The sequence below is a fragment of the Anabrus simplex genome, chromosome 2 (assembly GCF_040414725.1).
Source record: "Anabrus simplex isolate iqAnaSimp1 chromosome 2, ASM4041472v1, whole genome shotgun sequence".
Lineage (NCBI taxonomy): Eukaryota > Metazoa > Arthropoda > Insecta > Orthoptera > Tettigoniidae > Anabrus > Anabrus simplex.
The window spans coordinates 356,716,250-356,738,695 of record NC_090266.1 but is presented as its reverse complement, the minus strand read 5'-3'; the positions used below and the strand labels follow the sequence as shown (position 1 = coordinate 356,738,695).

Below are 22,446 nucleotides of genomic sequence, written 5' to 3'. Positions count from 1 at the left end.
GTCTTTAAAAGTAGGAAAGATCACAATATGAAGATAAAGTTGGAATTCGAGACGACAAATTGGGGCAAATATTCGTTTCTAGGAAGGGGAGTTAGGGATTGGAATAACTTACCAAGGGAGATGTTCAATAAATTTCCAATTTCTTTGCAATCATTTAAGAAAAGGCTAGGAAAACAACAGATAGGGAATCTGCCACCTGGGTGACTGCCCTAAATGCAGATCAGTAGTGATTGATAGTGATTGATTGATATCCAAAACTTCCTGATAGATCTCTGTGATGGAAGTCGTAGCATGCATTAAATGAACACTTACCGTTTGGTGTCGTCCTTGTCATCTCCATCATCATCCATTGTATCACTGAAAATTAAATTTTAGTATTAAAGAATAGTAAGTTCAAAGGAAGTGTGAATTACATACACTATATCAACACAAGGCATATTCAAGAGACTATGCAATGATACATACAGTACATGCAGGACTTCTGATACAACAAAAGATCTGCTCAGTAATAAAAGCTTTTCTTATGTAATTATACAACCAATTCCAATTATATACCACAGATTAACAGATGATGTCAGCATGCAACAAAGCAAGAAAAAGTTCCTGTAAAAAGAAAAGCCTGATTCAATAAAAAGTGTAGAAAATGAGAATCTTTGTTGCAATTAAATGAATGACATTAACTGTTTCAGGAATATTTATGTATCCGCATTTACAAGTTCAAAATATGCATTTTGTGGCTTTTACTGCTTCATGTAAGAGGACTGGGACACCTAGATAATCAGCTGTTGTATTTAGAGTACGTGAAGTTTTGACTGGATAATCTGTGTTGATGTAGTGCGAGTACTGCCCCGTAATCAGAATGAGTACACTTTAAATCCTCTAATGAGTATCCGTTGGAGGGCAAGTCTGGTGCCAGCAGCCGTGGTAATTCCAACTGTTATGTGTATTCGTAATCAGCTGGAACTAGTATTGGAAATGAAGCAGCCACGGCGAATATATTAGGTAGCATCCTGGCATGGTAAACCACAAAAACTCACTTCTTTACTCAGTTGCGATACCCGAGGTCGGATGGATCCCATTCCAGAATCTCAAACCAGTATTAATTAATGGCAGAATGAGGCATGAAACCTGAGTCAGCCAGGCAAGTCAAAATACATTTGAAGAATTTTAATGTAGTAAATCAAGAATGGGGAATTCAAATGAAAGAGGCAGTAGCAAAATATGCAAATAATAATACACCTGAGCAGGCAAAACCTAGAAGAGGAAGTTATCAATGCTACAAAGGAGAAGAAGAAAAGAAGAAATATATATGTTCTTCCCAATGCATAACATTTATGCTAGGGTTGCTCCATGTCAATGACCCTCTGGTATCTAGAAATTTTGGAAAGATATCAGTGGCTTGTTTTAACAGTGCAGCTCTCCCCCAACATCATATAAATGAAAATAAACCCCAAGCAGGATTTGACTGACTATATTACGGAAAGGAGAACACTGAAGAAAAGGTGCAGTAGAATATTAAACCATGTGAAGCTGCTATGGTGGGAAGGCTTGTGAGTCTCAAGGAAGCAGGCAGTCAAGTCGTAGAAGCACCCATGTCAGATGGGAATCTGTTGACAAAACCACACTAACAAATGGTTCACTAAAAAGGGAGAGGGATTGCAGTTTTTCAGAAGTTGCAAGGGTGGTATTCTGGACAACTGAAATGGTCTTGCAATAAACATACAAGATGGGTTAACTTAAGATTGTTTTAAGCGCTTAACTCTTTTGCTGCTGTGGTCAAGTATACACGATCTCCGCAATGTGGGCCACCAGTGCTGTGGTCGAGTTAAATTCGATCTGAACTTTGCGCCGTCAGTGCTACGATCGAATATATTCGATCTGTCTTGAAACATTTGTATATGCTCCTGCCATCTATTGGCTAACCTTCGAACAACTTAATTACCTTTCTATTCGCAAACAGCATGCAGTATAAACGGTTTTCTTTTGTCACCTCATGTAAACAAATACTCTAGTGTTTACATCATGGCTGACATTTATGATCATAATGTGTGTCCAGAGGCTATTCTCACTCTTTTAGAGCAGATAAATCCGATGTTGATTTTGATAGTGATGAACGTGATAGTGGTAGTGTTGGTGTATCTTCAGATAGTAATAGTCAGGAAGATACATGTTCATGGAGAAGGAAAAGTGACCCAGAAATATGATTACCATTCACAAGGACCGAGGATAAATTTGTTCCCAATGTGCATAGATTTCAGGTGCCAGAACCAGGTATGACTAATGCTAACTTCACTTCAGAATCCCCTGAACTTCATTATTTTGAACTACCCGACTCGTTGGCTGAACGGTCAGCGTACTGGCCTTCGGTTCAGAGGGTCCCGGGTTCGATTCCCGGCCGGGTCGAGGATTTTAACCTTAATTGGTTAATTCTAATGGCTCGGGGGCTGGGTGTATGTGTTGTCTTCATCATCATTTCATCCTCATCACGACGCGCAGGTCGCCCACGGGAGTCAAATAGAAAGACCTGCACCTGGCGAGCCGAACCCGTCCTGGGATATCTCGGCACTAAAAGGCATACAATATTTCATTTTGAACTAATTGTTAATGGAGATATATTATCTAAGGTGGTAGATGAAACAAATCAATTTTACAGACAAACAGTTGAGGCCAAGCACCCCATTCACTTTTCCAGACTAAAGAAATGGGTGAATACAAATTTCAGGGTAATATTTGTTCTGATTGCTGTGACTCCATTGATGGTTTGAAAGAAACATTTATCCATTCAAGAACATTGGTCCATTGATCCCCTCATCATGCCCCTATCTTCCAACAGATTATGTCACGTGACAGGTATCTCATTTTACTTAGCATGCTTCATTTTAGTGACGAAACCCCAACAAAAGTGACAGCTAAATAAAATTTGTTTGATAATCGACTACTTTACTACAACTTTCAAACACCATATAACCCCCATTTGCTAATCTGTGTGTGGATGAGAGTCTAGTGTTGATCAAAGGAAGCCTATTTTTCAAGTAACATCTAAAAACTAAGTGCCATCGCTTCAGAATAAAGCTATTTGTTCTCTGCGACTGTAAGACAGGACGTATAAATTATTCAAATATTAAAATATATTGACAGGGCGGACCAAACAATCACCCGTTGTACGTTATTGTTATTACGAGTCAATACGGACCAATTAAGGACCGATATGGTCAAGTTTGTCGACTTTGTAAGATAGGATATGATTTAGATTTTATTACCTATACAGGTTCATCCACTGAAATTACAGACCACTATAAATTAGGTAATTCTGGAGCAGTCATAACAACTCTCCTTGAAGATTATTTTGACAGGGGTCATAATCTCTTTGTAGACAATTGGTACACTAGTCCACATCTGTTTCAAGTACTTTATGAATGTTCTACAAATGCATGTGGTACAGTCCGCAAAAACAGAAAAGGTATGCCTGTCCTGAAAACTAAATTGGAGAAAGGGGAAATGGAGATGATGTATAATGACAAAATGATGGCCGTGAAGTATCATGACAGGAGAGATGTATTCGTTCTCACGACCATGCATGAGAATATATTCGACATGAGAGGAAAGAGGGATCACAAATCTGGAGCCACTATTATGAAACCTCGGGCCATAATCAATTATAATGTGTATATGGGAACTGTAGATAAGTCATATATGCTTCTTAGCTCATTACATAGTGTACCTAAAAGTATGAAATGGTATTTTTTTTTTAAAGAAATTTCATACTTTGGACTTGCAATTATACATTCTTATTCACTCTATTGTGTCTCCTCAGGCAAGTGACCCTCACTGGCAGATTGTAAGCTCCAAATCATTTGGCAAATTCTACAGAAATACCACAGTCCAAGAAAATCAAACCCTGGTAGGCCATCCACATCATCTACAGACCCAGCTCTCAGACTGACTGAAAGACATTTCCCCAGCTTGGTACCACCTACTGATAAAAAAGCAAATCCAACCCATCACTGTCACATATGTAGCAATACTGCGGGGAGAGATAAGAAGAGGAAGGAGTGACAATACATGTGTCAGCCTTGTCATGTTACCCTCTGTGTGGTCCCAAGTTTTGAAGCAACACAAACCTATGGCGTTCCTCACATATGTGGACCAACCACAGGGACTCGCACTATCCCGTGGTATGCCTCACATAGTGGGAACTAAGCATAGGCAAGGCAGAACCATGGTGTCGCTCATATAAGGGTACGAATCATAGGTACTGTAAGACCCTCATACTGATTCACACACTGTCGCTACTAATCACAAACCTATTGCACAAGTTAACATAGTGGTACTACGCGCAAGTAAATGCGACCCATGGTGTTCCCTGCATGATGGTACTAATTACAAGTAGTCTCATGGTTCTAATTTGATCATCCCTTGGTCGCTCCTTTTAGTCGCCTCTTACGACAGGCAGGGGATACTGTGGGTGTATTCTTCGCCTGCAGGCAATTACAAGCAATGTAGTACCTAGGTATGTTACAATGGCACCACTCACAGGTAACACAAACTCAGCACTAATCACAAACAACGCAAACCCATGGTGTTCCTCACATAGTGGTACTAATCACAGGCAATGTAGACCCATAGTGTTTCTCATAAAGTGGTACTACTCACAGGTAATGCAAAGCCATTCTGAACACAGTGGAACTGACCAGTAGAATGCACACAATGACACTTATCACAAGCATAATGGTACTGCTTCTATGTAACGTAGTCCCACAGTTTTCCTCGCAACGTTGTACTAGGAGGGGGAGGAAAAAGAAAAAGAAGGAATCTGATACTTCAAAAAATGAAGTACCGGACAAAGAAAGATAAGGGCCACGAAGGGCAGAAAAATGAAAGACTCCCTAGGCCTCGAATGCTCTAATACCAACAGGGTCGGAAAAAGAATAAGAGCTGGCCAAGGGAGGTTGGACAGGATAGATGAAAGTGCGGAGCCTGGCACAAGTAAGTGGAAGCAATGCCAGGACTCACCTAAGGGCCCAGTGGCCGCCAACACATGCTCCCAAGTTTAGACCCCTGAGGCCCCTTTTAGTCGCCACATAAGTCAGGCAAGGGACAGGGTGGGTGCATTCTTCATCTGCGTCTCCCACCCACAGGGGGTTTGGGATCTGGTTATGGCAGCACGGAAGAAGGTTAAGGAAGCAGAGATTGTTATCAGTGGGATACTGAATGGAGGGTGATTGGGGATTTTAATGAGACTATGGAATGGGTATGTGGGAAATTGGGAGTGCGATTTGTGGATCCTAATGGGTAGGTAAGAGATGGGGATCTATGCTCAGATGGCCTTCACTTCAACTGCAATGGTACATACAAGTTAGGGGGTTTGCTTAAAGGAGTTATAAGAAAGTACATTCAGGGAAACAGGACGGACCAGGGAGCAACGATGACAGTATAGGAAGCATGCAGTCAAGTAAGTATGACATAAAATTATTACTGTTAAACTGTAGAAGTATTGTAAAGAAAAGAGTAGAATTAAGTAATTTGATGAATATATATTTACCAGATATTGTAATAGGAATTGAATCATGGCTGAGAAGTGATTATCATACCTGCCAACTTTACAAAAAAAAAAAAAAACAGGAGATTTTGATATCAAAATCAGGAGAAATCGGGAGATATAATTGGTCTAAACGTCTTGCGCAATACAGGAGTACTATGGTATATGTTATAACACATATTGTCTCAAAACCAGACTGTTGCTATAAGGAGCTATAAAGGCTAAAAATTAAACATTTCTATTCCATCACAGGAAGTATGTGAGTGCGATGATCGGTCTCTAATAAGCCTTCCGAAAATAGTATGAACTCATGCTCCACATGTGAGAATCAGTCATGCACTTAGATGCCATTACTTCGCAAATACATAGATTAATATATTGCATCACGTGCCCGTGCGATTATGCGAAATGCAATGCTACTTTTATCAAGTCATAAATTAAAATTTGCCAGAATTGTCTCCAAATGGCTCCTATAATCTCTAGAAAAGTCACTAGTCACTATCTTTGAAATTCTGTCACTAAATTACTAAACAAACCTCCAAATCTAGTGACTAGTCTCTAGAATTGACTAGACTGCATGTGCAATTAAAAATAGGAAAGAATTTCCACCAATCAATACTTGTTTATTGCTTATATTAAGCTACAGGACCGGTTTCGACCCCATATACAAGGTCATCTTCAGCTGAACCATGAATACATATTTATATGATGAAGCTTTGATTAAATTGCATTGTCAAAGGAATGTCATATGATGTGCATTTATACAAATGGGGCATGTCTTAACGTGAATTGGCATATATGTCAGTATGTACAATATTGCAACTGTATGTCTAAAATATTATGTTGAGGTCCTAAAATTAGTGTATAAAACATATCTTCACTTAAACTAACCTATATATATATGTACAGGATAAAATACAATATATAAAAAACATTTTGTGCACATGAACATTCGTGTCTTGCTTGTTGGTCAATTCATCAACTCTCGTATTTAAGTCCCATTTGTAGTTGTACACTCAGCTGCTGTTCTTGGAGTTTAAAAGATATGGTTGTAAAATTGCATGAGTAAAAGATTTAGTCTTAATGTGGGATAAAACACTTTCCAATTTTAAAAAAAGTTGCCAGATGTATGGATAAAATTCGGCTAAGATATGTTCAGCTCTGCTATGTATGTTGCCTTATGTTAGAATCAAATCTTGTTGTCCTGTGGCGTCCGTAAAATTGGGTTCAAAGTAATGGCTCCTTTCCCATTTGTAGCTGTGCAATGGTGTTATGTTTATCTGTGGAAGATAAGATTGAGCTATGAGAGATATTATGTTGGAGGAATGTCTAAAGGTTATGTGTGTAAATTTGAATATGTACTTACTATTGTTGGTGTAGCCGAGTTGCGTTTGACGTGCGAGCTTGTAGTGTACTACTTCGTGTTCTTCTTGGGCTCATACTAGCTGCTGTGAGGGGAAGGGAAGGAGGGGTAGGGAGAGTTGATGTTGTGGGGGTAGGGGTGGAGCTGGGTGTGTTGTTTGATGTTTTTCTGTTACGTGTCGCGTTCTGTTTGTCAATTAACTTAAGGTAAGAGTTTTTTAGAGCAGTTAGTTTTTTCTGTGATTTCATTTATGTTGTAATTTGGATTGGTGTACTGATCTAGAGTAATGTAAAATTCTTCTGTTATGTTGAGCAGGGGGCCTTTGGGGTTTATGTTTAGGATTTGCATATCGTTATCGATGTTTGTAAAACTGTGTTTATAGTCTGCGACATGTTGTCCTATTGAGGAAAAATGATTGTGTTTTACCGCATTTATGTGTTCGTTATATCGGGTTAGGAAGTTTCTACCGGTGCGTCCGACATAGCTTGTCTCACAATTATTACATTTGAAACGGTATACCCCTGAGTGGTTGTATTTGTTGTTGCTATTGATTGTTCTGACGTTGTGTATGATGTTGGTACTATTGTGTGTAGTTCTGAAAGCTATTCTTAGGTTATGTTTTTTTAAAATGTTGGTTATGGGGTATATGTGTGCATTATTGAAGGTGAATAGTGCGTAATCTTTCTTGGATTCGTCTACTTTTGTTAGTTTGGTTTTGGGTTGGGATTTTATTTTGTGAATGATTTTGTTAACCATTTCTTTCTTGAATCCATTGTTCTTAGCTATGTCATGAATTAGTTGTAATTCTTTGTTTAGATCTTCTTTTGTTAACGGTATATTGAATGCTCTGTGTATCATGCTATAGTAGGCTGCTCTTTTGTGTGTATTGGGGTGAACGGAATCCATTTTAATTGTATTTGAGGTTTGCGTGGGTTTTCTGTATATTCTGTAAGAAAGGTGGTCATCATGTCTAGTTGTCGTTATGTCCAGGTAGTTCAGATTGCGACTGTTTTCGGTTTCCATGGTAAATTTTATGTGGGAATCTATTGTATTGAGTTTATCTAATATATCAGTTTCATTTGTGGACCTATTATCGATGATGACAAAAATGTCATCAACAAATCTGCACCAAAAAAATATATTGTCTATTTTGTTGATGTATGTGCGCTCTAAATAGTCTATGTAAATTTCGGCGATTATACCAGAAGCGGGAGATCCCATCGGTAAACCCTGTTGCTGATAGATAGTATCATGAAATTTAAAGTAGTTGTTACTAATGGCAAAATTAAGTAATTTAATGAACTCTTCTATTTCTAAAGTGCTTAGATTGCTATGGCTTTTTAGGTTAGATTCAATGATTTCTATTGTTTGTTTTGTGGGAATGTTCGGGTACATGTTTACTATGTCAAATGATGCGAGATTATGATATGGTTCAATCTTTAATCCTTTTGTTTTATTACAAAAATCTATTGAGTTCCGTACTGTTTTTTTAGCTAAAAATACGTAGTGCTTTTTGAGAAATTTTTGAATAAATTGCGAGAGTTTATAGGTTGGGCTTGCTCTGTAGTTAATAATAGGTCTCATTGGAATATGTTCTTTATGTATCTTAGGATAAGCTTTAGCAGTGGGTATTTGAAGATTCATTACTATAAGTTTAGAGGATTCTACTTCTGTTAAAAGAAAGTGTGTATTTTTTTATAAGATTTTGAGGTTCCTTTGTATGTTATTAGTAGGATCTTTGCGTTTGATAAGGAAAGTGTCATCTTGAAAACATTCTTTGGTTTTTAATATGTATTGGTCTTTGTCGATAATAACTGTGGTATTGCCTTTGTCGGCTTTCGTTATCAGTAGATTATTCTGTTTTCTTTTATCTTTGAGTTTATTTATGTGTTCTTTATTAGTAGAGTTATTGTTTTGGGAGTTACTGTGAATTTTGTCAATATACTGTGGGAGCCTTTTTTTAATATCATATCTGACTTCATCTCGTAGCTCGTGTGGGATTTTCTGTACGGCGTTTTCTATTTCGGTGATAGTGGTTGTAATGTTCTGGAAGGTTGATGTGTTACCCCAATTGTGCTTGGGTCCCTTGCTCAAGATAACAGTTTCCATTTCGTTGAAAGTCGTATTTGTGAGATTTTTTTACTGGTGGGTGGAATTTGTGTTCAGTGATTTCATTAGGAAAAGTTGGAGAGTTCGTGTTCGGAGTTTCGGTTTTTGGGTTTGGTTTGGATGGTTGTTTAAGTGCTTCTAATTTCTTATTTAGTGTATTCTGTTTGTTGATGGCTAAGTTCCTTATTTTTTCTGCCGTAATCTGCTGAAAATCATCCCAATAGCTGTGTGGTAACTCGTTCGATGCCTTTAAATGTATTCGGTATAGTTCGTTGTTGAGATATTGTTTTTTACGGTATAAAAACTTTATTTCTTCTTTCAGCCATATTTTGTTTGTTCTTTTTTGCATATTACGAGTTTGTATGGTGTGCCTGTGTTTATTGTTATATCTTCTCAAGAATTTAGGTGATAAGTCATTCTTTAGACATTCCTTCAGAAAATCAATGCTTTTAATCGCATTCGTTAGTTTGATCTTTAAGTTTCGAAATCTATATGCATTCCGTTTTGCCTGGTTGGCTACGGTATCGTAATCTATAATCTTCATTTCCGTATTGAAGAATTACACAATTAAAAATAGGAAAGCATTTCCACCAATCAATACTTGTTTATTGCTTATATTAAGCTACAAGACCGGTTTCAACCCCATATACAAGGTCATCTTCAGCTGAACCATGAATACATATTTATATGATGAAGCTTTGATTAAATTGCATTGTCAAAGGAATGTCTTACGATGATGTGCATTTAGTCATATACAAATGGGGCATGTCTTAACGTGAATTGGCATATATGTCAGTATGTACAATATTGCAACTGTATGTCTAAAATATTATGTTGAGGTCCTAAAATTAGTGTATAAAACATATCTTCACTTAAACTAACTTATACAAAAATACAATATACAAAAAACATTTTGTGCACATGAACATTCGTGTCTTGCTTGTTGGTCAAAACAAACAATAGAAATCATTGAATGTAACCTAAAAAGCCACAGCAATCTAAGCACTTTAGAAATAGAAGAGTTCATTACATTACTTAATTTTGCCATTGGTAACAACTACTTTAAATTTCATGATACTATCTATCAGCAACGGGGTTTACCAATGGGATCTCCCGCTTCTGGTATAATCGCCGAAATTTACATAGACTATTTAGAGCACACATACATCTACAAAATAGACAATATATTTTTTTGGTGCAGATTTGTTGATGACATTTTTGTCATCATCGATAATAGGTCCACAAATGAAACTGATGTATTAGATAAACTCAATACAATAGATTCCCATATAAAATTTACCATGGAAACCGAAAACAATCGCAATCTGAACTACCTGGACATAACGACAACTAGACATGATGACCACCTTTCTTACAGAATATACAGAAAACCCACGCAAACCTCAAATACAATTAAAATGGATTCCGTTCACCCCAATACACACAAAAGAGCAGCCTACTATAGCATGATACACAGAGCATTCAATATATAGTTAACAAAAGAAGATCTAAACAAAGAATTACAACTAATTCATGACATAGCTAAGAACAATGGATACAAGAAAGAAATGGTTAACAAAATCATTCACAAAATAAAATCCCAACCCAAAACCAAACTAACAAAAGTAGACGAATCCAAGAAAGATTACGCACTATTCACCTTCAATAATGCACACATATACCCCATAACCAACATTTTTAAAAAACATAACCTAAGAATAGCTTTCAGAACTACACACAATAGTACCAACATCATACACAACGTCAGAACAATCAATAGCAACAACAAATACAACCACTCAGGGGTATACCGTATCAAATGTCATAATTGCGAGACAAGCTATGTCGGACGCACCGGTAGAAACTTCCTAACCCGATATAACGAACACATAAATGCGGTAAAACACAATCATTTTTCCTCAATAGGACAACATGTCGCAGACTATAAACACAGTTTTACAAACATCGATAACGATATGCAAATCCTAAACATAAACCCCAAAGGCCCCCTGCTCAACATAACAGAAGAATTTTACATTACTCTAGATCAGTACACCAATCCAAATTACAACATAAATGAAATCACAGAAAAAACTAACATCATCTTCAATACAGTTATCCCTGCTCTAAAAAACTCTTACCTTAAGTTAATTGACAAACAGAACGCGACACGTAATAGAAAAACATCAAACAACACACCCAGCTCCACCCCTACCCCCACAACAACAACTCTCCCTACCCCTCCTTCCCTTCCCCTCACAGCAGCTAGTATGAGCCCAAGAAGAGCACGAAGTAGTACACTACAAGCTCGCACGTCAAACGCAACTCGGCTACACCAACAATAGTAAGTACATATTCAAATTTACACACATAACCTTTAGACATTCCTCCAACATAATATCTCTCATAGCTCAATCTTATCTTCCACAGATAAACATAACACCATTGCACAGCTACAAATGGGAAAGGAGCCATTACTTTGAACCCAATTTTACGGACGCCACAGGACAACAAGATTTGATTCTAACATAAGGCAACATACATAGCAGAGCTGAACATATTTTAGCCGAATTTTATCCACACATCTGGCAACTTTTTTTAAAATTGGAAAGTGTTTTATCCCACATTAAGACTAAATCTTTTACTCATGCAATTTTACAATCATATCTTTTAAACTCCAAGAACAGCAGCTGAGTGTACAACTGCAAATGGGACTTAAATACGAGAGTTGATGAATTGACCAACAAGCAAGACACGAATGTTCATGTGCACAAAATGTTTTTTATATATTGTATTTTATCCTGTACATATATATATATATATATATATATATATATAAGTTATTTAAGTGAAGATATGTTTTATACACTAATTTTAGGACCTCAACATAATATTTTAGACATACAGTTGCAATATTGTACATACTGACATATATGCCAATTCACGTTAAGACATGCCCCATTTGTATAAATGCACATCATATGACATTCCTTTGACAATGCAATTTAATCAAAGCTTCATCATATAAATATGTATTCATGGTTCAGCTGAAGATGACCTTGTATATGGGGTCGAAACCGGTCCTGTAGCTTACTATAAGCAATAAACAAGTATTGATTGGTGGAAATTCTTTCCTATTTTTAATTGTGTAATTCGTCAATACGGAAATGAAGATTATAGATTACGATAGACTGCATGTGAACGAATACGAACACAGCATACGAGAACTAGAGATTGACAATCGATATACAAGTCGCGATATGCAGGTTTCAATAAACATCGCACATTTGCGCGCATTTCTCATATTAATAACGTCAATATTTCATTTGAAAGCGACCAATGAGCGAAGGACCCCCGACCACTGGCGTACAAAGCTGAAACGGCGGGATTTTAAAGCAAACGTTTGAAGTTCACCAAAAGATAAGCTATTATCGGAAGAAATAATAGAATAATCGGGAGACGGGAAAAACTGTTGAAAATCTGGAGTCTCCCGCCTAAATAGGGAAAATTGGCAGGTATGTATTATGGATGCAGAAATTTTCTCATGGAATTGGAGTGTTTATCGTAGAGACAGGTTAGGAACGATAGGAGGGGGAGTATTTATGCTGGTGAAAGAAGAATTTGTAAGCTATGAAAAAGTTAAGGATGAGGAACATGAAATTCTGGGTGTAAGACTCATCTCTAAATACAATAGGCAACTTAATGTTTATGGGGTGTACAAACGTGGCAAGGCTAGCGCTGATGCTGATGCAGAATTATTTGGTAAGATAATATTCAGTTATATGGGGAACGACACAGAAAGGAACATTATTGTAATGGGTGATCTGAACCAGGCAAATGTTAACTGAGAGGGGAATGCAAACGACTGAAAGCATGACCAACAAACAGTGAATAAGTTATCAATCAATCACTACTGATCTGCATTTAGGGCAGTCGCCAGGTGGCAGATTCCCTATCTGTTGTTTTCCTAGCCTTTTCTTAAATGATCGCAAAGAAATTGGAAAATTATTGAACATTTCCCTTGGTAAGTTATTCCAATCTCTAACTCCCCTTCCTATAAACGGATATTGGCCCCAAAATGTCCTCTTGAATTCCAACTTTATCTTCATATTGTGATCTTTCCTACTTTTAAAGACACCACTCAAACTTATTTGTCTACTATTATGGAAAGGAGATCTGAAGCAGAAAGTGATGGAACAAAATAGGGGGGGAAATATTCTAGATATGGTGCTGATAAAACCAGATGAGCTCTATCAGGAAACTGAAGTGATATATTGTATAAGTTATCATGAAACATTTTTTCAGAGTTAAAAATAAATGTGTTAGAAAGTTATTTATTTATTTATTTATTTATTTATTTATTTATTTATTTATTTATTTATTTATTTATCTGAAAGTACACAGGTTTTACAACCAATTAAGTACCTTCTTGACATTCAGTAACAATCTGTATCTATGAAGTTAAAGTTTAACAAAAATAAAGTTAAAAATGAACAAAAAACAAAACAGAACAAAATGAACATTATTATGATATCATTTACAGTTGAACATAAAAGAAAAATTCACTAAGAAATCACACGGTAATACAAAGCAAAAGACAATACAAAAAACAAAGAAACTTAAAACATGAATGAGTACACTGGGAAATATGATGAATACCAGAAAGAAGGAATTATCAAAAATTTAAAAATTGTAAAGGCAGGCTTCTAGTTTCTTACCGAATTCATTATCCGATTTGGTGAATATATCGACTTCTTTTGTTACAGTGTTATAAAGCGTTGTCATTTTTACGAAAGGTGAATTTGACTGATGCAATGTTTTTGACCTTTGAACGTGAAATAATTGGTGCTGACATGATCTTGTCTGCGGAACATGGAATGAAATACATTTTAACAGGTCCAAGGAATCAAATCGTCCTATTACAATTTTTCTTAGTATTTGTATAAAAATTAGGGACCGTCTGGTTTTCAATTAAGGAAATTGAAATACAACCTGTGTCTGAAAAGTTCGGAGAATGGTCTCATGAAATAAAGACAACGTAAGTTACACACAAAACTCCTTTACTGACCTTCAAAGTAATATCCATTAGCTACAACACACTTTTGACATCGACTGTAAAGCTGCTGGAAGCTGGCAGAAATCGCTTCTTTTGGAATCTCCCGGAGAACCCTTGTCACACGTTGTTGGATACCTGTTACACTGTCGAACCGGTGACCTTTCAGGGCTAATTTAAGACGGGGGAACAAAAAAATCTGCCGGTGCCAAATCCGGAGAATACGGAGGGTGTGGAAGAACAGTCACCTGACGTTCAGCGAGAAACTGGGTCACGCGGATCGCAGTGTGCGGACGGGCATTGTCGTGAAGGAGCTTCCCTGTCCACTTTGGTACAGTTCAGGCCGAACCCGTCTGATGCGTTGCAGTAGCCATTTCAAAACTTCCTCGTAGAATTCCGCGTGGACAGGTGTACCCTGGGGTACAAATTCATGATGAATGACACCATAGCTGTCGAAAAAGGCGATCAGCATTGTCTTCATCTTGGACTTTATGTGCCGACTTTTCTTGGGAGGCGGAGAAGACGATGAACACCACACCACTGACTGTATCATGGCCTCTGGATCATACTGGTAGCACCACAAATCGTCTCCTGTAATGACGGTTTTCAACACCTCAGGATTTCGGTCACTAACGTCAATGAAATCTCCCGACGTTTCCATCCAAGTTTGCTTCTGCAAATCTTCCGCTTTTTCAAATGTTTGTGAAAAGTGGTTCTTACACTGTCCTTGCCTACACCCACTTCATCTGCTATCATTTGTAAGGACAGACGCCGATCATTCACAAGCATCTGTCGCACTCGTTCAATGTTGTCTGAAGATGTGCTTGTGGTTGGTCGACCCGAACGCACCTCGTCCGTAACACCTTCCTTTCAATCTCGAAAGTGTTTCAACCAGTCAAAAACGCACCTTTTACTCACTGCTTGAGCATGGTAAACTTGCACTAACATTGCGTGTGTTTCCGTTGCCATTTTGCCGAGGTGGAAGCATAACTTCGTGGTAACGCGTTGCTCTGTTTTGCACTCCATTGTGCAATGACACGAGTCCTTACACTGACTCCGTGCGATATGTTGCAGCGTTCATCTCCGTTTAACTGTGTTGAGTTGACCGATAGGGGGCAGTTGGTGCCATGTCTCGCAATGCGTACGCGCGAGAATATTCCAGAATGCTCCGTACTAAGGTAATATATAATGTATTCAGCACTGAGGGCTGGGTAAATGGTCTCGAAGTTCTTGTCAAAAATCCTAGCATTCGGTTAGCATTCTTTGTTATTGTATTGATATGATTGTTGAACGTTAGCTTACCATAAAAAATTATACCAAGGTCCTTAAGCGTTGAAACCCTATCCAATTTTTCCCCCTGGTAAACGCCATGTATTTACATTTACTAACATTCAAAGACAAATTATTAATATCACACCAAAAAATGACATTAATGGCCTTTTGCAACTCGCCCTGGTCTTGGTGGTCGCTAATGTATTTGTTAAGTTTCAAATCATCTGCAAAAAGTAAACAATTAGAGTGGCAAATATTGTCTGGTAAATCATTAATTAGAATTAAAAACAAGAGAGGTCCAAGATTTGAACCTTGCAGAACACCAGAAAGAACTGATAAAATTATCTGAAATTCCATTGTTAAAATAAACAAACTGCTGTCGATATTTTAAATATGAACACATTAACTGCAACAATTGTTTACAAAAACCAAATTTATACACATTTTTGTAATTAAAATTCTATGGTCGACTTTATCTAATGCTTTTTCAAAATCCATATAAACAACATCAGTCCTTCCAATGGTATTTATGGTATCATACAAATTTTCAGTATAGCCCAAATGATTGGTGATAACTGATCTGTTGGATACAAATCCATGTTGAAATTCTGATAGAGCAATCTTAACATGGTTATATATCTTATGGTGCAATATATGTTTGTATACCTTAGCTACGGCGTTGATAATGCACACTGAACGATAATTAGATATAGTTACAAAACTGCCTGTCTTAAAAATGGACGTAACTTTAATGTCGTAAAATAGGGCTATTAGGCAATAGCATATTGCTGATAAGAGGGGAATGGGGAAATTAAAAAAAAAAAAAAAAAAATTATGATCAATGGAAAATGGTAAATAAAAAGTGAGCAGCCTATGGGATGGGTTAAAAGCAAATGGTGAGAAGTGTGAAAACAGATATATACCTTTACAAGTGGTAAGGAATAGTAAGGACCCATTGTATTACAACAGGGAAGTAAAGAGATTAAGAAGGAAGTGCAGATTAGAAAGAAACAGAGTTAGGAATGGTTGTGGGAGTAAGGAGAGATTGAAGGAGCTCGCTAGGAAATTGAATTCAGCAAAAAAAAAAAAAAAAAAATTAGCAAAGGATAACATGATGGCAAACATAATTGGCAGCCATATGAATTTTAGGAAGCAATGGAAGGATAAATCTAGATACTTTAAGGCACGTGTTCCAGGAAGGACATTTCAGGTATCATTAATGAACAAGGGAAGTGTATATGCGAGGACATGAGAAGGCAGAAGTATTCAGCCAGCAATATGTAAAGGTAGTTTGACATAAAGATAATGTCCTGATAGAGGAGGCAACTAATACTGGCAAAATACTAAAATTTACCTGTGATAATAAAGTCATTTATAAACAGATACTAAAGTTGAAAGCTAGAAAGGCAGCTGGGATTGACAAGATTTCTAGGGATATGTTAAAAGCTTCGGGTTGGACTGTGGAACCAAAAGCGAATGAGCAAAAGGTAGTAACGGACCAGAAGTGAAGTGTGATCGAGATCCTTGAATATCCTCTCTAGTTCTTTTCTACCGAGTGAGTTGCCCATGAGGTTACGGGGACACAGCTGTGAGCTTGCATTAGGAGATAGTGGAATCACATTCCACTCATTTTCACACCAGGCAACCACTCATTTTCACACCAGGCAAGTGCTGGGGCTTTACTGTAATTAAGGCCACGGCCGCTTCCTTCCCAATCCAAGCCTTTTCCTATCCCATCGTTGGGACGTAAATTCAATTATTACAAAAAATACTTTTAACCTCTGCTCTTCCCTGTGTATCTAATGGGTGTTTATCGTATCTGACTCTCTTGATACAGAAAATGTGCGTCTCATATAACTGATCTAATATAAAATACTGCGTATGTGTAAGCATACTGAGAACATGAATATTTCAATATCCATTCTTACTACCACAATTGATTTAGTACATAAATTTATAATCATTTACATGATTACAATTTTAGAATTAAGGAGGATTTTTGCTGTGGGTAATATTCAACCATCGCACGTCCTTGCTTCTTGACAGAGAGCATGCGTCCTGCCGGGTTAAGGTAGATCTCTATGCGTATACAGCACTGAGAGCTTGCCCCAAGCTGACAAGATCTCATTTAGATGCTTCCTCCTTTCAAAGAATGAATGTCAGGCTAACACCCCAACTACTCAGTGACAGTGCTGCTAAAGGACTTACTTTTTTTTTTTTTTCAAGTTGCTTTACGTTGCACCGACACAGATAGGTCTAATATGCTTACAATATTCTGATTTTTTATTCCACCTTTTCAATACAATTCAATACAATACAATCTTATACTATAATAAATAAAGACTCAGTCTCTAGAATTCAACGTAATCTAAAAACAATCCTTAAAAATTCAACTTGTTTATTTAATGAGCAAGAACAACAAAAAATGGTTAACATGAAGCCGACAATACCCAAGGCAAAGGCACTACCCAAGATACACAAAAACACACCCATTCGACCAATCATAAACAGCAGGAATAGCCCAACATAAAATGTCAAAATTTATACATCAGTTTCTTAAAAAATATTATAAGTTCTATAATACTTTATCAATTAAAAATTCAATTGAATTTTGCGAAAAACTAAAGAACTTCAACTTACAACCCTACCATAGGATGAGCTCGTTTGACATTACTAATATGTATTCAAACATCCCTATTAAAGAAACAGTGGAAATTATTAATTCAAACCTCTCCAAAAATAGTAACCTAAGTAAGCTCGAAATAGATGAATTTATTAAACTACTTAAATTCGTATTAAATTATAACTATTTCACTTTTAACAACAAAATTTACCACCAGCTGAGTTTAGCTATGGGTGACCCCAGCTCAGGTATATTAGCAGATATTTATATGGACAACATGGAACATAGAATAATTAAACCGAATATGGAAGGACTCTGCCTTTGGCTAAGATTTGTAGACGACACATTCGTAATAATAGATAACCAGAAAAATAATAGCGAAAAGATCTTAGATTTTTTATATAATATTGACAGTTACATAAAATTTACTAAAGATGACGAAAAAGACAATTCATTAAATTTCCTGGACGTTACCGTAACACGCTTAAATTCTAAATTCGATTTTCAAATATTCAGAAAGCCGACACACACTTCAATAACAATAAGAAATTATTCACTCCATCCGAAATCCCACAAACAGGCAACCTTTTTAGTATGGTCTACAGAGCTCACAAAATACCCTTATCACCCGCAAATTTCACGAAAGAACTAAATTTTATAAAAGAACTAGCACTAGCCAATGGATACAAAATAGAGATGGTAAATCGAATCATCAATAAAGTAAAACTCAAATTAGCCACAAATCCTGCATCGGAAAAGACTAAAAATATCAAAATACGCAACTTTTACTTACACCAGTCCACCGATTCAGCAAATAGCAAACCCACTGAAGAAAACGGGATATGCAAATAGCCTTCAAAACACACAACACCAATAAAAACTTATTCTTTAATCATAACATAGTAAACTCCAACAATAACAAATTTCAAGGCTCCGGAATATACAGACTATCATGCACAAAGTGTAAATTTTCATATGTTGGCCAAACTGGCCGCAGCGTCCTTACTAGATACATGGAACACTTTAACGCCTTAAAACACAATAAATATTCTGCAATAAGTAACCATATGAAAGAAACCAGCCATCAATATACCTCAATAGACAAAGACCTAACAATAATCAAAAGGATTGAAAAGGGGAATATATATATATTAATTTGGACCAATATTTTAATAAGGAAAAAAAACCTGAATGACGCAGTTGATATAAAACGTCCATTAATAGAGCAATTGCCAATATTATTACAAACTTTCAAATCAGATAATAGTAAATTCTTTAAGATATTTAATCTGAAAACTCCCACCATAGAAACTACTTCGACAACGCATAGACTCCCCTCCACACAATACGCCAAGGCCCAACACCCTGCCTACAGTCTCCTCCCCTACCCCCACCTCGACAACAAATAAGGACTCCTCACCACATGATACGCCAATGTCTAACGCCCCGCCTAATATTTCCTCCCCTAAATCCCCTACCCGCCCTTCACAAAACCTTTTCCATATGTATAACACAAGAAGTAGAACCACAACAGATAACAGTCACTGTAATGTAACAAAGTACACAAGGTTTTGTAGTAGCAGTCAAAGGGGTAAGTGAATACATACCATCAGATCACTGTAAAAGCACAATAACACACAATATTACTCACCTAAATTTCCTTTGTTACAGAAGCACCATCATTCAAATATTATGAAAGAAACAAATCAACTCCTCAAGATTTTGGATTGACGTCCCTTTTGACTAAAACCCTCATAAATACAAACTACTACCAACGGAAAATCTGATCATAAAAACTGACTAGTTCAATGAAACTAACTAATTCGACATTTTACTGTTCAAAACTATAAAAATTACAGTAGCAAGCCTCGAAATTAAAACTTGAAGCTCAATTCCAACGTATCCAAGATTTTAACCTTCAGACACCAATAAGTTTTAACTATAATTACGACTCAAATTTTAACATAGAAGTCAAATTACGGTACAATTGTTTTTAATAACCTAGAACTTTGAGAAAACAATTTTAGCCAAATTTTCAACATCTGAAGATACTGTGTTACGGATGTCAATATCTTTAGAATTAACAGTTATTCCAATTTTAGTATAGTCATTCATATTGTTAAACTATTAATGTGTTCATAAATTCCTATGTTTATATATTTTATTACTTAATTTTAGAATTATAATTAGGCACAAATTTGTCAAAGCAAATCAAATATGACAGGTCTTAACCTTGAGATGATTATATAGGCTGAAGATGCTTGAAATTCAAGCGAAACATGTCCCTATAAAATAGTGTTGTAGCATTATGATCTATTTATTTATTTATTTATTTATTTATTTATTTATTTATTTATTTATTTATTTATTTATTTATTTATATATTCACGAAGCACAAGATACAGCTACACTGAGCAAATTTCACTTGCACTGTCAACAGACTATTTAACAAACGTAAACTTTCATAATAAAATATAATATAACAAAATATAACAAGATCAGGTACACATCCTACTAATAACTGTCCAAATCGAAAACCATGAGAATGTCCATGTTCATAGCCAAGTCGTCGTGGGTCAAGATGGCGGTATAATCCCTTCACATCAACTTATCTTTAAGATACTATTTACACACCTCTCGAATACACTTTTATTTGATGCTATATCAAGCTCTTGTCTCCTATTAATATGGTTAAAGAGTGTTGGGAGGCGGATTAGGAAAGATCGTTGAGTATTGAGTGCTGAGTGTGGGGAATGTGGAGAAGGTCTTTGGTTCTGGTGGAGCGGGAAGGAACGCGGAGAGAGAAGAGAGAAACAAGATGTCCCGAGCGGTAATGTCCATTTAAGATCTCGTGGAGGAAACTCAGGTCAGCTACCTGTCGCCTGATGTGCAGCTGTGACACATTAATTACCATTAATACCTGCTGCGTAGACAGATTTCTGAGCTTGGGGTTTCTGTTCCTTACAATTGCAGCAAAGAAGGACACTGCTCTGTCTAACTGCTTAGTATTGGAGGGGGCGGCTGTTGTCCAAATCGGGGAGCAGTAGTTTAAGAGAGGTTGAACGATCGTGAGGAAGAAATGACGAAGGGCAATGGGGTCAGAAATTTCTGTGAAGCGATAGAGAATACCGAGTAATTTCATAGCCTTGGTTGTATATGTTTCTATATGGGTCTTAAATTGTAATTTTGTATCGAATATTACACCTAGGTCACGCTGTTGCGTAACCACGGTGATGGGCTTGTCGAGTAGGTAATATGATGTCGGTAGAGGAGATTTAAGCAGTGTTATGGTCATGTGGCTGCATTTTTGTGGATTGGGGATAAGTTTTCAAGTACGGCACCAGTTCGAGAGGGCATTAAGTGAGGACTGTAGCAGAGCTGCATCTGCTGGATTCCTGATCTCCCTAAATATCTTGCAGTCGTCAGCAAAGAGTAGGGTATTCGCTGTTTCGTTGAGCTCGGATGGCAGATCGTCCATAAACAAAGAAAACAGCAAGGGGCCAAGAGTACTGCCTTGTGGGACACCGGAGGTGACTGGTAACCATGAGGATGAAGTGCCTGATATTACCACTCTCTGCCAACAGTTATGTAGGAAGCCAGCAAGAAGGGTCAGAAGACTGCCATGTATATTAAATCATTCGGAGAGTTTATGAAGCAACAGAGTATGGTCAACAGAATCGAAAGCTTTCGAAACGTCTACGTAGCAGATATCCAGCTGTGATTTGGCTGCAATGGCGTGTGATGCAAAGCTATGCAGAGTGGCCAGGTTTGTTAGACAAGAGCCACCTGGGAGAAAACCATGCTGCTTGGTTGAGATATACGGCAAAGTGAATGCGAGGAGACGCTGGTGTATAATATTTTCAAAGATAAAGGATAGTGTGGGGAGAATAGAGATTGGTCGGTAAGATGAAACATTAAATTTGTTGCCTGATTTGAGAAGTGGAACAATATTTGCCTGTTTCCAGGTAATAGGAAAATAGCGCACGGCAAAACATCTGTTAAATAATTTAGAGAGAGGGACGCAAAGAGTGCTGGCAGTATTTTTTAGGAAAAGAGGACCTATAGTGTCGGCACCGGTAGCTTTGTTGGTACGAAGAGTTTGAAGAAGGTTATGAACTTCACTTGGTGTGGTAGTTATGCTTGATAGGGTTCTGTTTGAAGCTGTACCAACGGGAGGGAGCGGTTGGTTTTGTAAGGAAAGGGAGAAGTTGGAGAAGAAATACCTGTTGAACAGTTCATTGCGATCGGCGCCATCTGCTGTTGCATCGTTGTGGTTCACGCTGACAGGAATCCGCTCCGTGCTTCTCCGTGTGTTGATGAGACTCCAGTAGCGCTTGGGATTACTGCAGACGTTTTCAGTGACAGTGTCTACGTGTGTTTTGTAGTCTCTTCTGACCATAAACCTCACGTGGCGGCGGATTTTAACGAAGGTATTGTGAGTGTGTGGGTTAGGGAAGTCTTTCCACAGGCGCCAAGCTCTCTTCTTA

General features: G+C 37.2%; 1 protein-coding gene across 1 annotated transcript in view; it reads right to left on the bottom strand.

Moving 5' to 3' along the window:
* The window catches only part of Clk (circadian locomoter output cycles kaput protein Clock), a 938,225-nt gene that overhangs the window by 761,731 nt on the left and 154,048 nt on the right, over positions 1-22,446 (bottom strand). The window contains exon 3 of the mRNA XM_068225986.1: positions 313-357. Within this exon, the coding sequence (XP_068082087.1) occupies positions 313-357 (45 nt within the window). The remainder of the gene's footprint in view (positions 1-312; positions 358-22,446) is intronic.